This window comes from Musa acuminata, chromosome BXJ1-9, assembly GCF_036884655.1.
Source record: "Musa acuminata AAA Group cultivar baxijiao chromosome BXJ1-9, Cavendish_Baxijiao_AAA, whole genome shotgun sequence".
Lineage (NCBI taxonomy): Eukaryota > Viridiplantae > Streptophyta > Magnoliopsida > Zingiberales > Musaceae > Musa > Musa acuminata.
Window position 1 is genome coordinate 42194444 of NC_088335.1, and position 17349 is coordinate 42211792.

A 17349-nucleotide genomic window follows, 5' to 3' on the forward strand; every position below is an offset into this window, starting at 1 on the left:
CAACTTTCTTTTCTGAAATAAAAAAGTTAAAAAAATTATTAACAACCATTAATGACTTTTAGAAATTATTGGTTTCCAAATAATTAAAAAAACATTCATAATCATTTAAAATTCAATTATCATCATTGCACTGCCATGACCACATTGAATGTATTCTCTGATCATCATATCATCCATTTGTGATTGCACGAATCATAAAGTAAAATAATGACGTATCCAAGAAACGAGAAAATTACCATTAATCATACATTAAATATCTTTTGTCGTCATAGATTTAAAGCATGTCATAACCCCTACGCTAACTACTAAGTTAATTCCCTCGTTTATGATGAATCAAATGACATAAAAAGGAAGGAAGGAAGGAAGGAGAAGAATTCTGTGAAGGTCCCAAGAATTGGTGATACAATGCAACGCCAAACCCTTCTACGATATGCTTCATCGACCACCACCGATCTCATCCAACAGGTCCACCTTTCATGCATTCTTCTGTACTTTCTGTCGATCTACTCGACTAAAATTTGGCCAATCTGATTTCTCTTTTCTTGTTCTTTCTCGTCTCTCATCTTTGCTTCAAATTGCATATTTTCTTGCTTCATCTCGTGTAGTCATTTATAATTTGCTTTGTGGTTCTTACAAGAGACATTATCTGAATTGCCAGTGATGAGAACAAGTAATTCTGTTCGCTAAAAGTCCTCTGAGAGGGATGCCTCTTCGGCTGCCAGTATAAATCAACCTAGCATCCCTCTTCCTCTGTGCTAGTTCGTGTTTCTGCAAATATAAATCAACCTAGATCTTGTATCTGCTGCAGACCACATTCGTGTATCTGTCTGTCTTCTTTAGTTTCAGAGGCATGCTGCTTTCTTGATCTGTCTGTCGTGACTCCAACTTTGCCATCTTGTGCTGCAGTATCTGGATGAGAACAACCGCTTGATCATTGCGATAGTCGATGGCCAGAATCCGGGGAATCTGGAGGATTCTATTCGGTAAGTTTGGTCTTCCCATTGTTTGGTTCTGTTGGTATCTTTGCAAACCATTCCTCACATACGTTTACTAGAGGGTGCAGCATTTTGGAAGAACTTTAGTGCTCCTGCAGAAGACTTGTATGCTTCCGTATCAAATTTACTGGAACTGCACTCTCGATGTCGATATCTAAAATGTTCTCTGTTTTTATTCTCTGTTGCAGAAATATTAAAAAATTTCAAGAAAATCTCGCTTTCCTCATCGATCTTGCAGATAGTCAACCACTTCGATTGCCGATCACTGCTCAGGTATGAATTATGCAATGAACATCACTTTCTTTGTTTCACAAGTTCTCAGATTGTGTCCTAACCTAGCTCTTAATTTGTTGGTTTGATGAATGTATTGGTTCCTTGGCTTCACTGTAATTGATAGTCACAATTAATCTTGTACATAGATTGGATCAGATATTGGATACAAGAATATCAAATTGATACTATATCCTGTAACTTTATTTGTCTAACACATACGCAAACTGAAGCTAAATGTAGTATGGATATTGATTCAGAATAGATCTTAGGTGGTTAATATCATATGAATCTAGGATACTGTGAGAAAAAATTACTGATTAAGAAACTAATTCAAATATGTCAATCACATGTTTCAGGTTAGAAACATTCAAAACAAACGTTTGAAGCAAAAGAAGTAGAGCAAGATGACATTTTACGTAGAAAATTAATTCAAATGATACCTTTTCATGATTAATATAGGAAAATTCAATAAGATATTTGGATATTTTAATAAATGTTTGAACTCAATCTATATCCATACCTGTCTCTGGAAGATTTTGAATAGTTGTAGTCACATATGGATACAGATATGTGATAGATGCACAATTATGCAGTCATATCTAGTTTCACTTAGAAAACAGATTTCTAAGTGACATCATAGTTGGATGGTAAATTTTCTTGTCATCAAATTGTTTCTATGCTATAGAAGACTAGAGAAGCTTTCTGACAACATGTTTCTATATGGCTTTTCTCCAACAGTGTCCTATCAATAGATTTGTACGACCGGGCTCTGCATATGTGCAACCCCAGCAAGCTCAGCAGTATCCCATCAATGGCGTCTGGCAACCGATCTTTCAGTTAATCCAACCCCAGCAAGCTCCACAATATCCTCCCAGTACTACCATGCAACAAGATGCTCAGTTAATGCAGAGTGAGCAAGCTCAACAGATGAATTCTCAATTCTCGACAGTTTTCCAAGCCATAATGTTGCATGATCAGATATACAAATCTCAACTGGCACAACAGATAATGCTTCAAGATCAGATATCTCAACCCCATATGACCCAGACAACACTGCTACATGGCCATATATACCAATCCCAATTAGCTCAACCAATAATGCTACATGATCAAATATCACAACCCCGATTAGGGCAACCCATAATGCTGCATGATCAGATACCCCAACCCCAGTCAGCCCAACCAGAAATGCCACATGACCAGATTTCCGAAACCCAACATATGGAAGAAGCACCATTGCTCGGTCAGATGGAGAGTAGCTCAGGTGGAACTGATGGAAACATGCTGCAAGGTCAGACCGTGGAAGACCATGGGATGCTGACCGTAGGAGCCTTTCCCAGTGTTGTCAGCAGCAGTGGAAGAGGAAATATACTACCTGAAACTTTATTATCAGCTCATACACAAAGTGACAGATTTGTAGTTGATCCTATAACCATGTCTCTCTACCTGTCAAACTCTGGACAAGAAGGGAATTGGGATGTCGGCAGTGGCTGAATGATGCTCTTAAAAGCTTCTTGAGACAAATAATGATGCTACAAGCTAAACAAAAATATCATCTAGTTGATTGCTGCTTGGAAAATGGAAAATATTCTCCGGAACTCTTGTGAATTTTGCTTCAAACATGGTGATTATTTTGATCATCGTGATACATGTATTCATGTGGATTTGCAGATCATATGATGCGAGTGGTTGATCCTTCTGGATTATGTAAAAGAAAATATATTTTAATTGAATATGTGAACTTCACTGATTGATGAAGGGGAGATTGTGAGCAGGATATCAACATTGTGGATAAGAAACAATGAAATTGATGAAGAGATTGATTAGAGACATATATGATGATTTTGGCACAACTAAATAGTTATATTATTACATAAGAACACTAGAATGGCATGATCATTTATTATCACGCAGTTTTTGCCACAACAATCATCAAACTCTCATCATGAGTCTTCAATTTCCTTCCAAACACGAAATTGGATGTCTTGAGGATTCGGGAGGCGGAGCGGTCGGAGAGGGATGGCTAGCAGGTGATGTTGTCGAGACAACAAAGGTTAATATGGTAAAAATATCTTCTTCATTGGAGGTGGCATGGAAGCCCGATTCGGACGGAGATCATTGACGGGGCGTGGGAAGAGCGCAGAGAAAGAAATGAGGAAATGGTTCGGTCGAGCAACGAGTGCCGTTTTTGGTATGTTCTTGGAGGTCTCCTCAACTTGGCACGTCCAAACGCGACGGCGGTTTGGCCCACAGGCCCTATCCGTGAATTCGTGTAGAGTGGCCGAACCAACCCAGAAATTGTTCACGAGTGACGTGGTTTCAAACGGCAATGGCAATAATGCTGAATTTTATTGTTTTTTTAAATGATAGATAATGATAAATGTTGGTAATAATGTCAAAACAATATAAAATCAAGATTTAGATTTTTGATTGATAGTATTATTTAATTATTATGGATGCATATAAATAAAAAGAATATATGCAAAAGATATTAAGATTTGGATTTATATTAAATTTATTGGAACAAATATTTTCCTATATTAAATTTATAGGTACCACTTCCTCGTTTCTTTCTCTGCGCTCCTCGCGCACGTCTCGGCAACATCACCTGCTAGCCATCCCTCTCCGACCGCTCCGCCTCCCGAATCGGATCGCGGACCCTTCTCCGGGACAGGAACGCTACCCTTCGTCTTTAAAATGAGAAAGACGGATTCTTGCGCCCGTTTGATGTGCATTTGGGGTTCACGAAGCGCCACCTAAGGGAGGGAGGGAGGGAGGGAGGGAGGGAGGTCGGTGACGTTCTCGGCAAGATAGTGGTAGAGGGCACAGCTGGAAGAACGATGGTGTTATTCCTGATCAAGTTCTTGATCGGTCTCTTGATTTGTTGCGCCGTCGGATGGGTCGTGTTCGTGTAAGTGCCACGGATCTACTAGTTCCGCTTTTGTTGCACTTACATACTTGGTGGGCGAAAATTTTGTGTCTGATGTTCTTGTTCTTCAGTTCTCAACCTCCTTTTTTATACTTGATGATTGTCACAAAAAAAAAAAAAAAAAAAAAACTCAAGAAGCCTGTCTTCGATATGGACTAAGAATTTGCAAACTTGTAATGGTGTTTAATTCTAGTTTGCCTTAAACAATCTCTTGCTCTAACCTATTTACTTTCCTTGAATGCTACCTTATGTGAGTCAAACTGGGTAACTGAACAGTCATTCTGAGATATGGATTTATAGCAGAAAGGTCTAACAGATGATAAACCTTTAGAACCACGTATATGGAATTTTAGAAAATTATTAGTGATGCTAGATAAATGGTTTGAACACTTGTTTTAATGTGGCAAGTTTGGATTCCATATCCGACCATAACACGGTCTTGCCATTGCTAAACTAGAACTGTGGCAAATTTTGCCAGTGCTAGATAATTAAGAACTGCCTTTAGAAGCTTCACTGATTACATCAGCTCCTCAATTGAAAGTTCTATGACCTTCCAGACGATGTGCATCTGCCTATTTCTGATTGTAGCATTTTTGTTAGAGAAAATCTGAATGAATGACTCACCTAGATTAAATTATCCATACCGCATGCATGTGAAGAGACCTCATAAGGATTCTCTTTTGGAGGAGAGGCTTACTTCTTGTATAAAGCTTGCTTGGTGATATATTGCAATTTTTAGTATCTAAGCAGCAAGCACCATCTACTAAAATGAGAGGATCTTTCCTCTTACATGCGATTGACGACATGGTAGTATCGCTTTGATTATCAGTGGGGGCCAATCCTATGTATTCATGGGTAAAATGAGAAGAATGTATTATAGGTTTATAACATACAATTAGAAATGTGTACATCTATGACTTATTATTATGAGGGCTAAACCTAGATCGCGTCTTGATTTCTAGGCTTAGTTAATTTGCTATTGTCAGCGTTGTTCTTTCTATAAATTTGCCTGAAGTAGTGCTCTTATTATTGTAACATCTTCTTCTGTGTTTATTATTGCAGATTTGCTGCCAGGTTGTTGGGATGGATTTTGAACCGGATGGTTGGTATTTCCATTGGTTTCCAAGTCACTGGATGCAATCGTATAAATGAAGTCTTTGTTACTTTCAAAAAGGTCACTTTTTTTATTTAAAAAAGGAATTTTAGTATGTAACAGTTATTAGCCTATGTCAAATACAAACACATATAAATTTCATTTCTGAGAGAAATATTATTTTAATTTTTGATGAAACATGGCCAAGATGTCGAAAAGTAACTACAAGATTATTTTTCTTGTTTTTCATATTTGTTGATTTTTGGGCAAATCTTTAGATTTTGAGTCTTGACATATTGGTAGGTTTTGTTCTAGCCTAGCAGCAGGACTGGTAGCATGGCTAGAATGAGACATTGGCTTTTTCTTCCTAGGAATATAACATTTTGATGGCAATTAAATCAGATAGACTTCTTTATGAGTACTATTAAATTGAGAATAGAAGAAATGTTAGTAAAAAGGAACTAAAGCAAATAAGGCCTTATTTGAAATTTAATGATCACCATTTTGTATGTTGTTATTGTACTAGTTAGCACAGTTTGGCTTGGGCCACTGCACAATGGTGTATTGGCATGTGTTCAGCATGGTAACTGAACCTATCATGACAAACTATCCCATGCTGATATCAGGGCAGATAGGTATAGGACACTTTGTTTTGTTGATATGGTTGTACCATGGATTCAAGGAATGAAGAATGTGACTGTGCTAAATTGGTTTGACTGCTTGTGACATACTGCATCGTATCGAAATATACTGAGTTGAGCTATTTTTTATATTTTCTGTTGGTATATTGGTCCAAGTGGAGAATGATATGAGGTCAGAACTTAAGATTTAATTCCTAAATTGGTATGACAATCCAAATCAAGTAATCTAAAAGGCTGAAATTATGGAAATTGTTTTGTTCCCAGAATTTATTTTATAAAACCAAAGAAACTACTCATGCATAAACCAAACTAGATTAACATAACTACAAACAAACTGAGTTAAGATGCATATGGAGATCCTAAGTGCTAGTCAGTTATTTCATAAGTTTTGTTAAAGATCTTAGAATTCTCATGATCCTAGATTTCTTTTGAATTATGCATTTTATCTTTTCATCCATTTGGGTTAAAGCTTTATTTTCTTCTTTGGATCATTAAATTTACTGTTAGTAAGGTTTACATCCATCTTGGGTTTTTGTTTGTAGTACATATGAATACAAAAAAGTGTCTCTATGAGTGATGCTTCCACTGCTTCGGACTTATCTTATTTAAGATTGATATACTTGTTTTTTAATTTTACTTTATGTGAATTTCTTTTTTGTTTGGTTGTTCAATTTAGAATTTGTACTATGCCGTTTGATTTTGTAAGCTCATTTCCTTACCAAAGATATGATTTTGAATAAGTACTTAGGAATTTGAGAATTTTCATTCTCAACATTGGATATGTCAGTTTATGGTAAAGTACCAAGTTTCTTCCAAAAAACATGCACGTACATAAAAAGTTCAGAGAGGAGAGAGAGAAAGTCACAACCTTGCCTGCTAGGATAAATGACCCATTAACATATTTTGCCTAAATCACTAATCCAAAATGCTTAAGGCCAAATTACTGGAACTCTGGTAGTACATCCATCTAACTCTTAGGAATTTAAGAATTTTGATTCTCAACTTTGCATATGTTAGTTTATACTTTATAGTAAAGAATGAAGTTTCATCCATACACATATCAACTGTATCATTAACACAATGCTTGGGGTCAAATCTTTTTTCTTGTATAATTTCTACTGGCTTCTGTCACAGAAATGTTTTGTTTGGACTCTTTACACAAGTATTTTGTATGGTATCAGAGATTTACTGGTCAACTAGTCACTTGCAATTGCCGTAGAAGTACATATTTCGTTGTTTAGCTATATTGTGCCAGATTATCAACTTCTCGACCTTTCTCTTTAAATGCCGAAACGTGGGACAGTAAACACTGTTGAAATAATTATAAAATCCAGTGAAGTAGTTTATGTAGATTAAGCTTTAGGTTCTTTCGTTTTGAGTAGATTAAGCTTTATTTTCTTTTGATTCAAGGAGACTAAGCTTTTTTTATATTCACATGCTCTAAGACCAATATACAGAATCCTAACTACTTTTGTTCAAGGTTAACTTTTTGAATCATATTTCCATTAACACAATTGTTCTTTGCTCAGTTAATTTAGCCAAAATTTTATAAAAGAACATCAATATCTTGTTGACTTACTACAATGCAGTTGCGCCTTTGTGATCAGCATTGCCAGCTATGTTTTTTTCGTTGTGGTTTAATACCTTTTGCTCATCTTGTGCACATTAGAATGCTGAAGATGATCTTCAATAATTTTCAGGGTGCCATTGAATCCATATTGATTGGTGAGATCAAACTTAGTCTACGTGAATCACTTGACAAGGGATTCAACATTTTCTCAGGGGACCAGAAAGTGCAACTATTTATATCTGATCTGGAAGTTTATTTAAGGACTTCTTCACAAAGCATTAAGAAGAATAAAGTCAATAAACCTCGAAGTTCACGAAAACTAGGAAGAGGAACATGGGTATTATTATCTCACATTGCAAGACTTCTGTCACTGTCTGTAACTGAAGTAAATGTCAAGGTATGTGTTTATAATAGTGTCACATTTTGTTCCTATAGTCATCATACTGCTAGTATATTTTTCAATGAATAGATTTACCCTTTGAGCTGCCATATTTCACAATTTATTAAGCTAGCATTAACAATAGAATTTACTCATTAAAGTTACTTTCAGTCTATATTTTTTTGCAAATGTAGAATCAAGGTTTTAACACTAGTCCTATACTAGTTTCAACTTCTCTGATTGGTAATGATACTGATATATGGAATGGTATACTGACTATATTTTCTGGTATGATTGAAAAAAATAATAATAAAATAAAGCCAAGTGGTACTGAACTGTATGTATCATTACTGGTTCCTAGTTGGACTGGTAAATACTAGGCAGTGCATAACAGTCTGTCTGGTACTTAGAAGTTAGAACAAAGCATAAAGGGATTCTATAAAGTGTCAATTGACTTCAGAATTCTTACCTTGGTGTGGCTTGTAAATGGTTTTCTTGGTAAATTTCTATGTATTTACCTTTCTGTTATAAAAATAGAAAACCTTTTTTTGTAACTTCAGCTTGGTAAAAATGGTCTGTCCAGCTTTTTTATAACTTCAGTTCCTGAGAGGCTGATACTTATTAAAAAATTGTATAAAGTAAGATGCTTACACAGAAGAATATTCATTATCATTATTCCTTCTGTAAGCAGTGTATGCTTCTCAATTCTCAAATACACTTAAGAACTTTTGCCAGGAGCCAAAGTTGCACCCCATTTTAAGCAAGGAGCAAAACAAAGCCAAACTTCTAGTGGTTACCAGAAGTCAAAGTTTCTGCTATTAGGTGTTCTTTAAAAGCAGTCTGCCTAGGACCTTGACAAAATTTCCTCTTTCATCTTCTTGGATATTTGTTGCTCCAAAATTTCTAATTATCTCTTATGCTTATTTCAACTTTTTGCAGTCTTTAGAAAATGATTTTGAGATGAAAGGAAGGGCTTTTTCCAGAGTCTTATGTTCATTCTTTTACCCTCTGTGGACATTGCTCAAAAGAATCTTGTTAATACATGTCATTTGCACACCACAAACGAAGGTTTTTCAATATTAGTATTGTTCTGACATAAATTATCCAATTTGGTAAACTATTTAGTATCCAAGGATCAAAATAAATGTAGAGGAAGGATGTTTATCGTTCATTTCAACTCATGTTTCAAGTCATCAGCTTTAATTAAGTAAAAAATTGATATCTTCTTTATTATTAGGGAACTTTAAATCTTAATAATTTTCTTGTATCTGTATTAATTTTCTTGCACAAATGCAACTTACTCAATATGGTGGAATACTTTTTTTTTCCCCTCAAAAGCAATAATTATTGTTCAGTGCTTGAAATCCTTTATCACATAAGCATACATTTCCAATTAAGACTTCCAGTTGAAGACTAAATTCAATTTGTAACTTTAAGACTAGAAAATTTATGTGATTTGTAATGGATCCAATTAAGGTTCGTCATATCATAGCTTACTATTCAGTATGGGTGATATGTACCAATCCAATAAGGGACTGATACGAGTGGTACATATCGGTTTGTCTGTATATCTCATCGTACCGTGTGTTGGTATATTGGTATGGTTCGGTATGTACTATACTGATGACCAGTCGGTATGCCGATATGGATTGGTAAGGCGAACTATGGATCTAATTTCAAGTTTCTAATTTTACCAAAAGATGGTAAAAAGATCCAAAACTAGGTACCTATAATGTACTCACAGATAATAAAATATTTAAAACTGTTTAATATGTAGACATTTGGGATGTTGTTAATAATAGTAATAGGTCAATTTTTGTTTTTTTGTAAATTTTTTCCTGCTGAATCAGAACTCTAATTCTTATGTCACTGCACAGGAGTGCACATATCCTCTATATATTGCATCCTTTGCTAATATGAGTATCCTCTTTAGCTTTTAGTTCCTAGGATGTTTGTGGATGCTTTAAGTAAGAACAGCTACTCATGCTTTGATCAACCACCCACATACATAACAATTGCAAATTATAAGAAACTAATAATCTATTTAATATTCCATGGTGGATATTTTTTGTTGCATCTACAGTCCCAGCTGGAAACAAGGTCTTAAACATTGATTGTCATTTGTGGTATGAGGTGTGTGTTAATACCTTACTGATTCAATTTCATATTATGTCAGCGTTCTCTCAGATAAAAATTGGCCTTTTGATATGTTGGCACCTTGACACAGGTTGGCATGGCATGTGCCAACACTCTTTTGGCACAATATATTTTGATTCATGTTAGCACATGCTGATTTCCATGAATTTATGACACTGGTTTTGAATTGCATTGGCACCTTGTCTGTGTTGACTGATGGAGTGGCACATCCTGAGTTGTGCTAACACTTTGCATGTTGCGGTGTGCTAACAGCAGTGAGAAAACAAAAGGAAAAGAAAATTCCTCTATCTTGAAGTGTTCCACGGGAAGGAAAAAGCCGTAGACCTGTTTTCTTCCCTTCTAACTTCCCCCGCATGAGAATCTGGCTTTCTAGGTGTCGCATAGCAAGATGGTTAAAGGGCTGGTATCTAGTTTAGAATAATTGACAGTACTTTGAAATCCTTACCCTAATGCTCTCGGATCGTTCAATCCAAAATCAAGCATAGAAACCCAATTCACTAGAAACCTAAAGTTAATATATGTACCCTAAAGTGTGGTTCCTAAAGGTCTACATAACTTGATATATGTACCCTGGATTTCATATATAGCTGCCAAACGACAAAAACAAACCGTATTGTTCCAACTATATGGATTTATCTATATATAATTTTTCCGCCATTTAGCATTGTAGAAACCAATATATAACAATACAACAACAATAACAAGACCGTAAGTCCCAACTCTGTAGAAACCAATATCCTTAGTTAAATCATGAGTTCTTGAATCTATATTTAAGGTTTCTAGCATATTGTTATACCTCTCCTTGCACCACTGATACTCGACGCCTTCCTATTGGAATTTTTAAATTTTAGCTAAAATCACATCCACAATTCTAGATTTTGTCTCCTTTGTAACAAAAGGGTAAGAAAATGCTATTCTTCTGATTTGATGAAGTATTGAAATTTGAAATGACAAATATACATAATCATACACACTTAGCTAGAAAAATCTGTATTAAAGGACTCAGAATAGTACACCGTTACATACCAAAGAAACATATGACAGTGGAGGAAGAGGAGGAAGGAGGAGATACAAAGAGGAAGAGGAAGGAAGAGGAGGCAGTAGAGAAAGAGGATGAAGGAGAAAGAAGAATGAGGAAGGAAGAGAAAGGAAGAAGAGGATGCAGTGGAGGAAAAGGAAGAGGAGGAAAGGAGGAAGGAGGAAGAGTAAGAATGAGGAGGAAGGAGGAGGATAAGGAAGGAAGAAAAGGAGGCAATGGAGGAAGAGGAGGAGGAAGAAGGAGCAAGAGGAAGGACGAACACGAAGCAATGGAGGATGAGGAGGTGGTGGAGGAAGAGGAGGAAGAAAGAGGAAGAGGAATGAAGAAGAGGAAGAAGAGGGCGAGGAGGTGGAGGAGGAAGATAAGGAGGAAGAAGAGGAGGGGAAAAGGAGGAAACGTACCCAAAATCGATGGTGGGTGATGGGCAGCACCAATCGCTTAAACCTGTTAAATCATTTTTTTACTGTTTTTTATTGGCCCAATGGAACTGCTCAAAACGGGGGTGGTCCATGTACCAGTTTATGCTGGGATTGGTAATGCTCGTTTCGTATCGGTTCAGGCGAGATGGCATTCCATGCTGTGGCCATAGATTATACTTTTAGAGTATACTAGAATTCTAACAGATGGCTACATAAGTACTAATTAAGTTTAAACTTCTGGACTGCAAGGACAAGTTGTATTTCTTTGAACATGTATTAACATAATAGTGCTTCTGAAACTTCTCGATTCCAGAATATTTAAGTTCAAGATACAAATTTAATCTTCAAAAGCATCAATTTTTCTGCAGAATTCTGGATTACTGGATTAGTGCCTTTGCTATTATGCTTACCTGCATTCAAACTGTCGTATTTGGATGGAAGGTTCTAATTATTTTAAATTACTTGTCCTATGAACATTTTAGGGGCCGAAATTTACAGCTCAAGTCAAGGGACTGCGAGTGGATGCATCAGTTCATGGAAATTCTAATCCTACTTTTATTCTTAATCTGCAACTTGCAAATTTTCTTTTTGATATGTTCCATTCAGAGCATAATTTTGACCAGTCATCCAGTTTCACGGTAGAAAGGCCAGCATATTCAGCTTCAGTGGAAAAAAAAATTCCTTTGCTGTGTGAGGATATATCAGTAATCTGTGAGCTTGAAAGGTTAGTCACTGATAGAAAGATGGGCTCAATGTCTTACAGCTTTTATGCATATTTACTGATTAGCTACTTAAGTCAAGTTGGCTTATACTTTACAGCTCATGTTGACTTCATTTCCTGTAGCATGCTTAAGCTTTTAAAATGAAATGTATAGACTTCGAGCAATTTTCCTGTCCATTTAACTGCCTAGAGTATATTTAGCAATTAAGAAGTTGTATATCTGCTAAACTCGTAAAAACAGAGATATGCACTATACTTCTAACTTCTAAGTACGGATTGAAATATCGTATCATACCGAAGTTTCGATATTCTCTCGGTATGGTACAGTACTGTATACCGAGCAGTATACCGTTTGGTATACCATTCGGTATATATATATATATATATATATATATATATATATATATATATATATATATATAAGTAAAAAAAAAATTCGACAATGTCGCCTCTCTTCTCCCCAGGCGGGGCAATGTCGTAGAAAAATACGGCGATGTCGCCTCTATATATATATATATATATATATATATATATATATATATATATATATATATATATATATATATAAAATCTTTTATTTATATATCTATTTATTTATATATTTATATATAAAAGTTAAAAAAAAAAAGTGCGACGTCGCCTCTCTTTTCCCCAAGCAGGCCGACATCGTAGAAAAACGAGGCGATGTCGCCTTTATATATATATATATATATATATATATATATATATATATATATATATATATATATATATATATATATATATATATATATATATATATATATATATATATATATATATATATATATATATATATATAATTTATAAATAAAAAATATCGTCCGGTAGCGAACGGTTTGCGTATCGGTTTACTGTCGGACCGGTATGTACCGTCTTGTATCATTCGAAATTGTATACCTTGCTTCTAAGTTCTAACTTAGATGAAGGTTAGTATAGTTTGATAAACCATGGCAATAAGTTAGCACTTGAAAATATTTTCTTGGTTTTTGATGTAATTTATAATTGATGTAGACTATCTTTTCATCTGTATTGATATTTCATAAACTTTTACAACAATATCTATCCCTTGTCTATGTTCCACACTGAAATCCATTCAAGTATCTAAGTTAGCTGCTTTCGTTTCTTTGCAGTTTGAACACAACTGAAACATCATCATGTAAGAAGAATATTTCTCTTGTATTGATGATAGTCAAAGCCTATCATCTTATTTTATTTACATAATGAAATATGGTTTTAAAGATAGAGGGGAAATAATGATTTATAATTTTGCTAGATATAAGTTAAAATCTTTATGTTGGCCTGCTCCTGGGATAGGTTTAGGGCTATTAACTATTAGATTTATGGGGCAATACTTGTACCTTTTAGTTTGAGCATGACAAGTTTGGCCGAGACTTAATATGTCTTCAAGCAAGGTTTCTAAATCTGAGTCCAGTACTGATACCAGTCAGTAGCTGGACTGGTACAATCAGTGTACCAGCACTTAGTTTGGTTTGGTATCCAGCAGAAGGTTGCAATGGAAGAGGAGCAGAAGGCGGCAACAGAGGAGGAGGCAGCAGAGGTGTTCAAGTAGGAGAAGGAGGTGCCGAAACTTAGTGCCAGAAGATTTTCCTTCAAACCTCCTTCGTGAAGCTACAATCTTTTGTTGTATAAGGCCAAAACCATCACCAACATGTTTCATCTATCTTCCATTTTACAACATAAATAACTCGAGTTAATCTTCCATTTTATAATTAACCCAATAAAGCACTTTGGTCTATCTGATATCAGGTATTACCATAACCTCTAATGGCTTGTTTGGATAGAGAGAAGTGAGGAAAAGAGAAGTGGATTATTTTGTTTGGATGCAACAAGTAGGAGAAAATTGGAGAGGATACAACTCTCTCCAAGAAACCTTTTTGTGATTTATTGGGAAGAAAAAGTAAAAAAATCCTTTTCTTTCCTCTTTGCTTCATCCCATAATTTACTACCAAACAGTTAATTTGATCAGGATCAATATAAAAAAACTATGAAGTTCAAAATATAGACGTACGAATTATATCATGGACTCCAATTTTCATATAGTGGAATATTCTCTTCTTTAAGATTAATACTACAAAAATATAGTTTAAGAAAATCAACAAATTGTCTCGTCCAGTGGGTTTGTTCTTGTCCCATAAATTGAAGATTACATCTTTAGCATATCAACAATCATAGCAGAGATGCTAGCAGCTTCATCAATCAAACAACCATATTTTTTCAACATGTGATAGCTCTCTCTCAAAGGATTTTGCTAGATTATATGTTTCATTATCCATCACAAAATAACAGATCCAAAACTTACCAAATTTTAGCAGTCTAATCCAAATTGTAAAGTAGGTCTCTTCCATTGAATAGCCTCCACCACCATTTGCCCAATAATGTCAATCTTTATCTCTTAGGTTACATGTGCTAAGATATTGGTAAATTTGTTTTTCATGTCAATGACCAAGCTACTAGTCATGTTGACAACGAAATCTTTACCTATGCACATCTTAAGTCATAAGCCTGTCTTTTATCTTTGTTAAGTTGTTAAATTGCATACATCATCCTTTTCATCATCCATTTATCATTCTTGCAGAAATGTAACTGATAATGAATTGGAAAACAACAAAAATGATGAATAACCTAATCATAGTTTAAATTTATTCTAAAAAGTAAATAAAAGAAACATATGTTCCTTTCATCTTTTCCATTGTGATTCTATTTCTCTTCCTGTCTAGGGTATTTCTGGCTAAGAGTCCTTATTTTATGTACCAATATTACATCCCTATTCAAATGTTTGTCGAGATTGAGGTATAGATGTTTTATTGCCCTATTTAATGATATCTTGCTTATGACCAAGATTCACCGTACCACGGCATACTGTCCGGTATGGATAGTATGTACTGATCTGATAAGGGACAGGTATGAGTGGTACATACCAGTTTGTCGGTATGTCTCATGTAACATGTGTTGGTGCGTCGGTATGGTTCGGTACATACCATAGCAATGGTCGATCAGTACACTAATGGTCGATCAGTACACTGGTATGGATCAGTAAGGTGAACCATGCTCGTGACATTCCATTCATGTGAGGAGTAAGGTTCATTTTTTATGTTTATCTGGAGTCTGTTTTGTGGGTACTTATATATTATTTATTTCCCTTTAGTGAACTTTCTCTTTCTTTCATTTTTTTCATCTCAGAAAAAAAAAGGAATATGATGGTAGTAGTTTCTTCCTTCTGCCCCAAAAGGGAAAAATGGATTGGTCTGAGGCTTGAGTTGTTTGGTACACATTGTTAAGAGTATAAACCAGACTAACTTGACATGGCATGAGAATTTGTGCCATGTTTCGATCAACTTGTATGATAGGCTTGATATGATTGAAAGTTGCAAACCTTTCTTATCCTGACTGGTAGATGTGCAAGTGATTTGTGGTCTTGACAACTAAGTGGAAAGAATCAAATTTTAACATTCTTTTGGCATAGAACTTCTTAATCTTGGTGGCAAGACTGCATGCCATCTGGTTGATATTACACATAATCCAGTGTGGTGAGCTGTTGATTAGCTCTGGATATTACAATATTATTCCCCCATCAATGTATGTAAGATGCTCATTAGCATTTATAATTTTCTTTATTTCTAAAACTAATTTTTCCACATTTTGCATGAGCGTAAAAATGATGGTGTGCATTTGATAGTACCTTTTGATTCCTATTATTGGTATATTGTTCTCAACAATAATAACAATAAAGCCGTAAAGTCGTAACTATTTTTGGTGATCAGTTCTGCTTTGTATAACTTCAACATCAAATATTAAATGTAAATAGTGTACATTGCCTTTTGTTGGCAGCCCATCTAAAGTGTAAAAAGAATTATAAGCTTTTATAATCTTGAGATAAGTTCATGTCAGGCCAAATTCTATGGAACTTAGATTTTAGGAAGCCTTATGTCATTGACAAATTCTGCAACAATACAGAACGATGTTTGATTCACGTTCTACTAAATACCATTAATTGCCAGTGGCATGAAGTTCTAAAGTTTATTCAGTTTCATGGAAAGCTTTAGGTTTTGTAATTGGTGCGTACTTGTAGGTTTTGTAATTGGTGCATACTTGTAGAGTTGTAGGTCCGATTATTTGTGCATTAGATGCACTAAATGGATTTCACACTGTTTATGGAAAGTTTTATAATCATTATATATGGAAAGTAATATAATAATCATACTATGATTTGTTATTTTAGAGAGTAAAGAGGAAATACCAATTACAAACTTGTGTACCATATAATTGTTGAAGTTATCTGTTATTCTTGTCATGTCCTATTGTATCATTTCTTGGGTGGAATGAAAGATTGAAGGCTTCTCAAATCATCTGACACAGGGAACATGGAGTCCAATTTGGGAATTTGGATGTGACATTTGGAGCAATCACTGTGAACTTGAGGGAGAACCTATTTGTCAAAACCAAGGAGTCAAACAGTTCCATGGGTGTTGATGACAGCAAAGAAGGTGCTTTGGACTTTACCAAGAAATCTGAAAAAAAATCATCGTCGTTGAAGAAGCATATTGTTGCATTTCCTGAAAAGGTTCAATCTCCCTATGGGACTTGATTTTTGTATAGTTCATTTAGTTTTCAGATGTTTACTTCTAATGAGACTCACAAATTTTGAGATATTTTGCTACAGAAAGTCAATTTACATTTCAAAAGAACACCTTAATATTCTTGAAATGGAAGTACTATATAGTATATGCACAACTCATCCACATTATAAAAGGTCTTGGAAAAAAATCAGGAAAAGCTATTGAAATTCGTGAAAGTGGCTTCAAATTTCAAGTTAGCAATCAGAATAAACAGATCTAACCAATTTGCTTCATAAATGGACATTGCTGCATACCATGTAATAATAATAACATCAAGTGTCAGAAAAACTTCAATGTAATACTTTCAAATGTTAATGAAACACGTGCTATTTACTACCATATAGGTTGTGCACATCATGTTCTACTACCATTTTCTTGGCCTGTTTGCATAATCAAGACCCTTCTCTTCATTGAACATGAATTCTCCATTAATTATTGCATTCTCCTTTGTGCTTTAGGTACACGTCTACCTATT

The 17349-nt window shown here is 35.0% G+C and overlaps 2 protein-coding genes across 3 annotated transcripts in view; both read left to right on the plus strand.

Moving 5' to 3' along the window:
* The first annotated feature begins 337 nt into the window (after positions 1-337).
* On the plus strand, positions 338-2932 carry LOC135594349 (uncharacterized). Its single transcript, XM_065084739.1, has 4 exons — positions 338-465; positions 907-983; positions 1184-1268; positions 2007-2932. The coding sequence occupies exons 1-4, from the start codon at positions 406-408 to the stop codon at positions 2760-2762; spliced, it is 978 nt and encodes a 325-aa protein (XP_064940811.1). The 5' UTR covers positions 338-405; the 3' UTR covers positions 2763-2932.
* A 1121-nt stretch (positions 2933-4053) lies between these two features.
* LOC103998941 (protein SABRE) overlaps positions 4054-17349 on the plus strand; it is a 36114-nt gene continuing 22818 nt past the window's right edge. For both annotated transcript variants that reach the window (XR_010479698.1, XM_009420571.3), the window contains exons 1-5: positions 4054-4179; positions 5260-5371; positions 7632-7898; positions 11978-12219; positions 16615-16819. Coding sequence is in view for 1 of the 2 variants with exons in the window: in XM_009420571.3 (XP_009418846.2) it covers positions 4109-4179; positions 5260-5371; positions 7632-7898; positions 11978-12219; positions 16615-16819 (897 nt within the window). In the remaining variant the exon portion in view is untranslated. The remainder of the gene's footprint in view (positions 4180-5259; positions 5372-7631; positions 7899-11977; positions 12220-16614; positions 16820-17349) is intronic.

Coding starts and splice junctions, on each gene's coding strand:
- LOC135594349 (XM_065084739.1), top strand. CDS start 406: ATGCAACGCCAAACCCTTCTACGATATGCTTCATCGACCACCACCGAT. Junction 466..906: donor CCACCGATCTCATCCAACAG/GTCCACCTTTCA, acceptor CTTGTGCTGCAG/TATCTGGATGAGAACAACCG. Junction 984..1,183: donor AATCTGGAGGATTCTATTCG/GTAAGTTTGGTC, acceptor TCTCTGTTGCAG/AAATATTAAAAAATTTCAAG.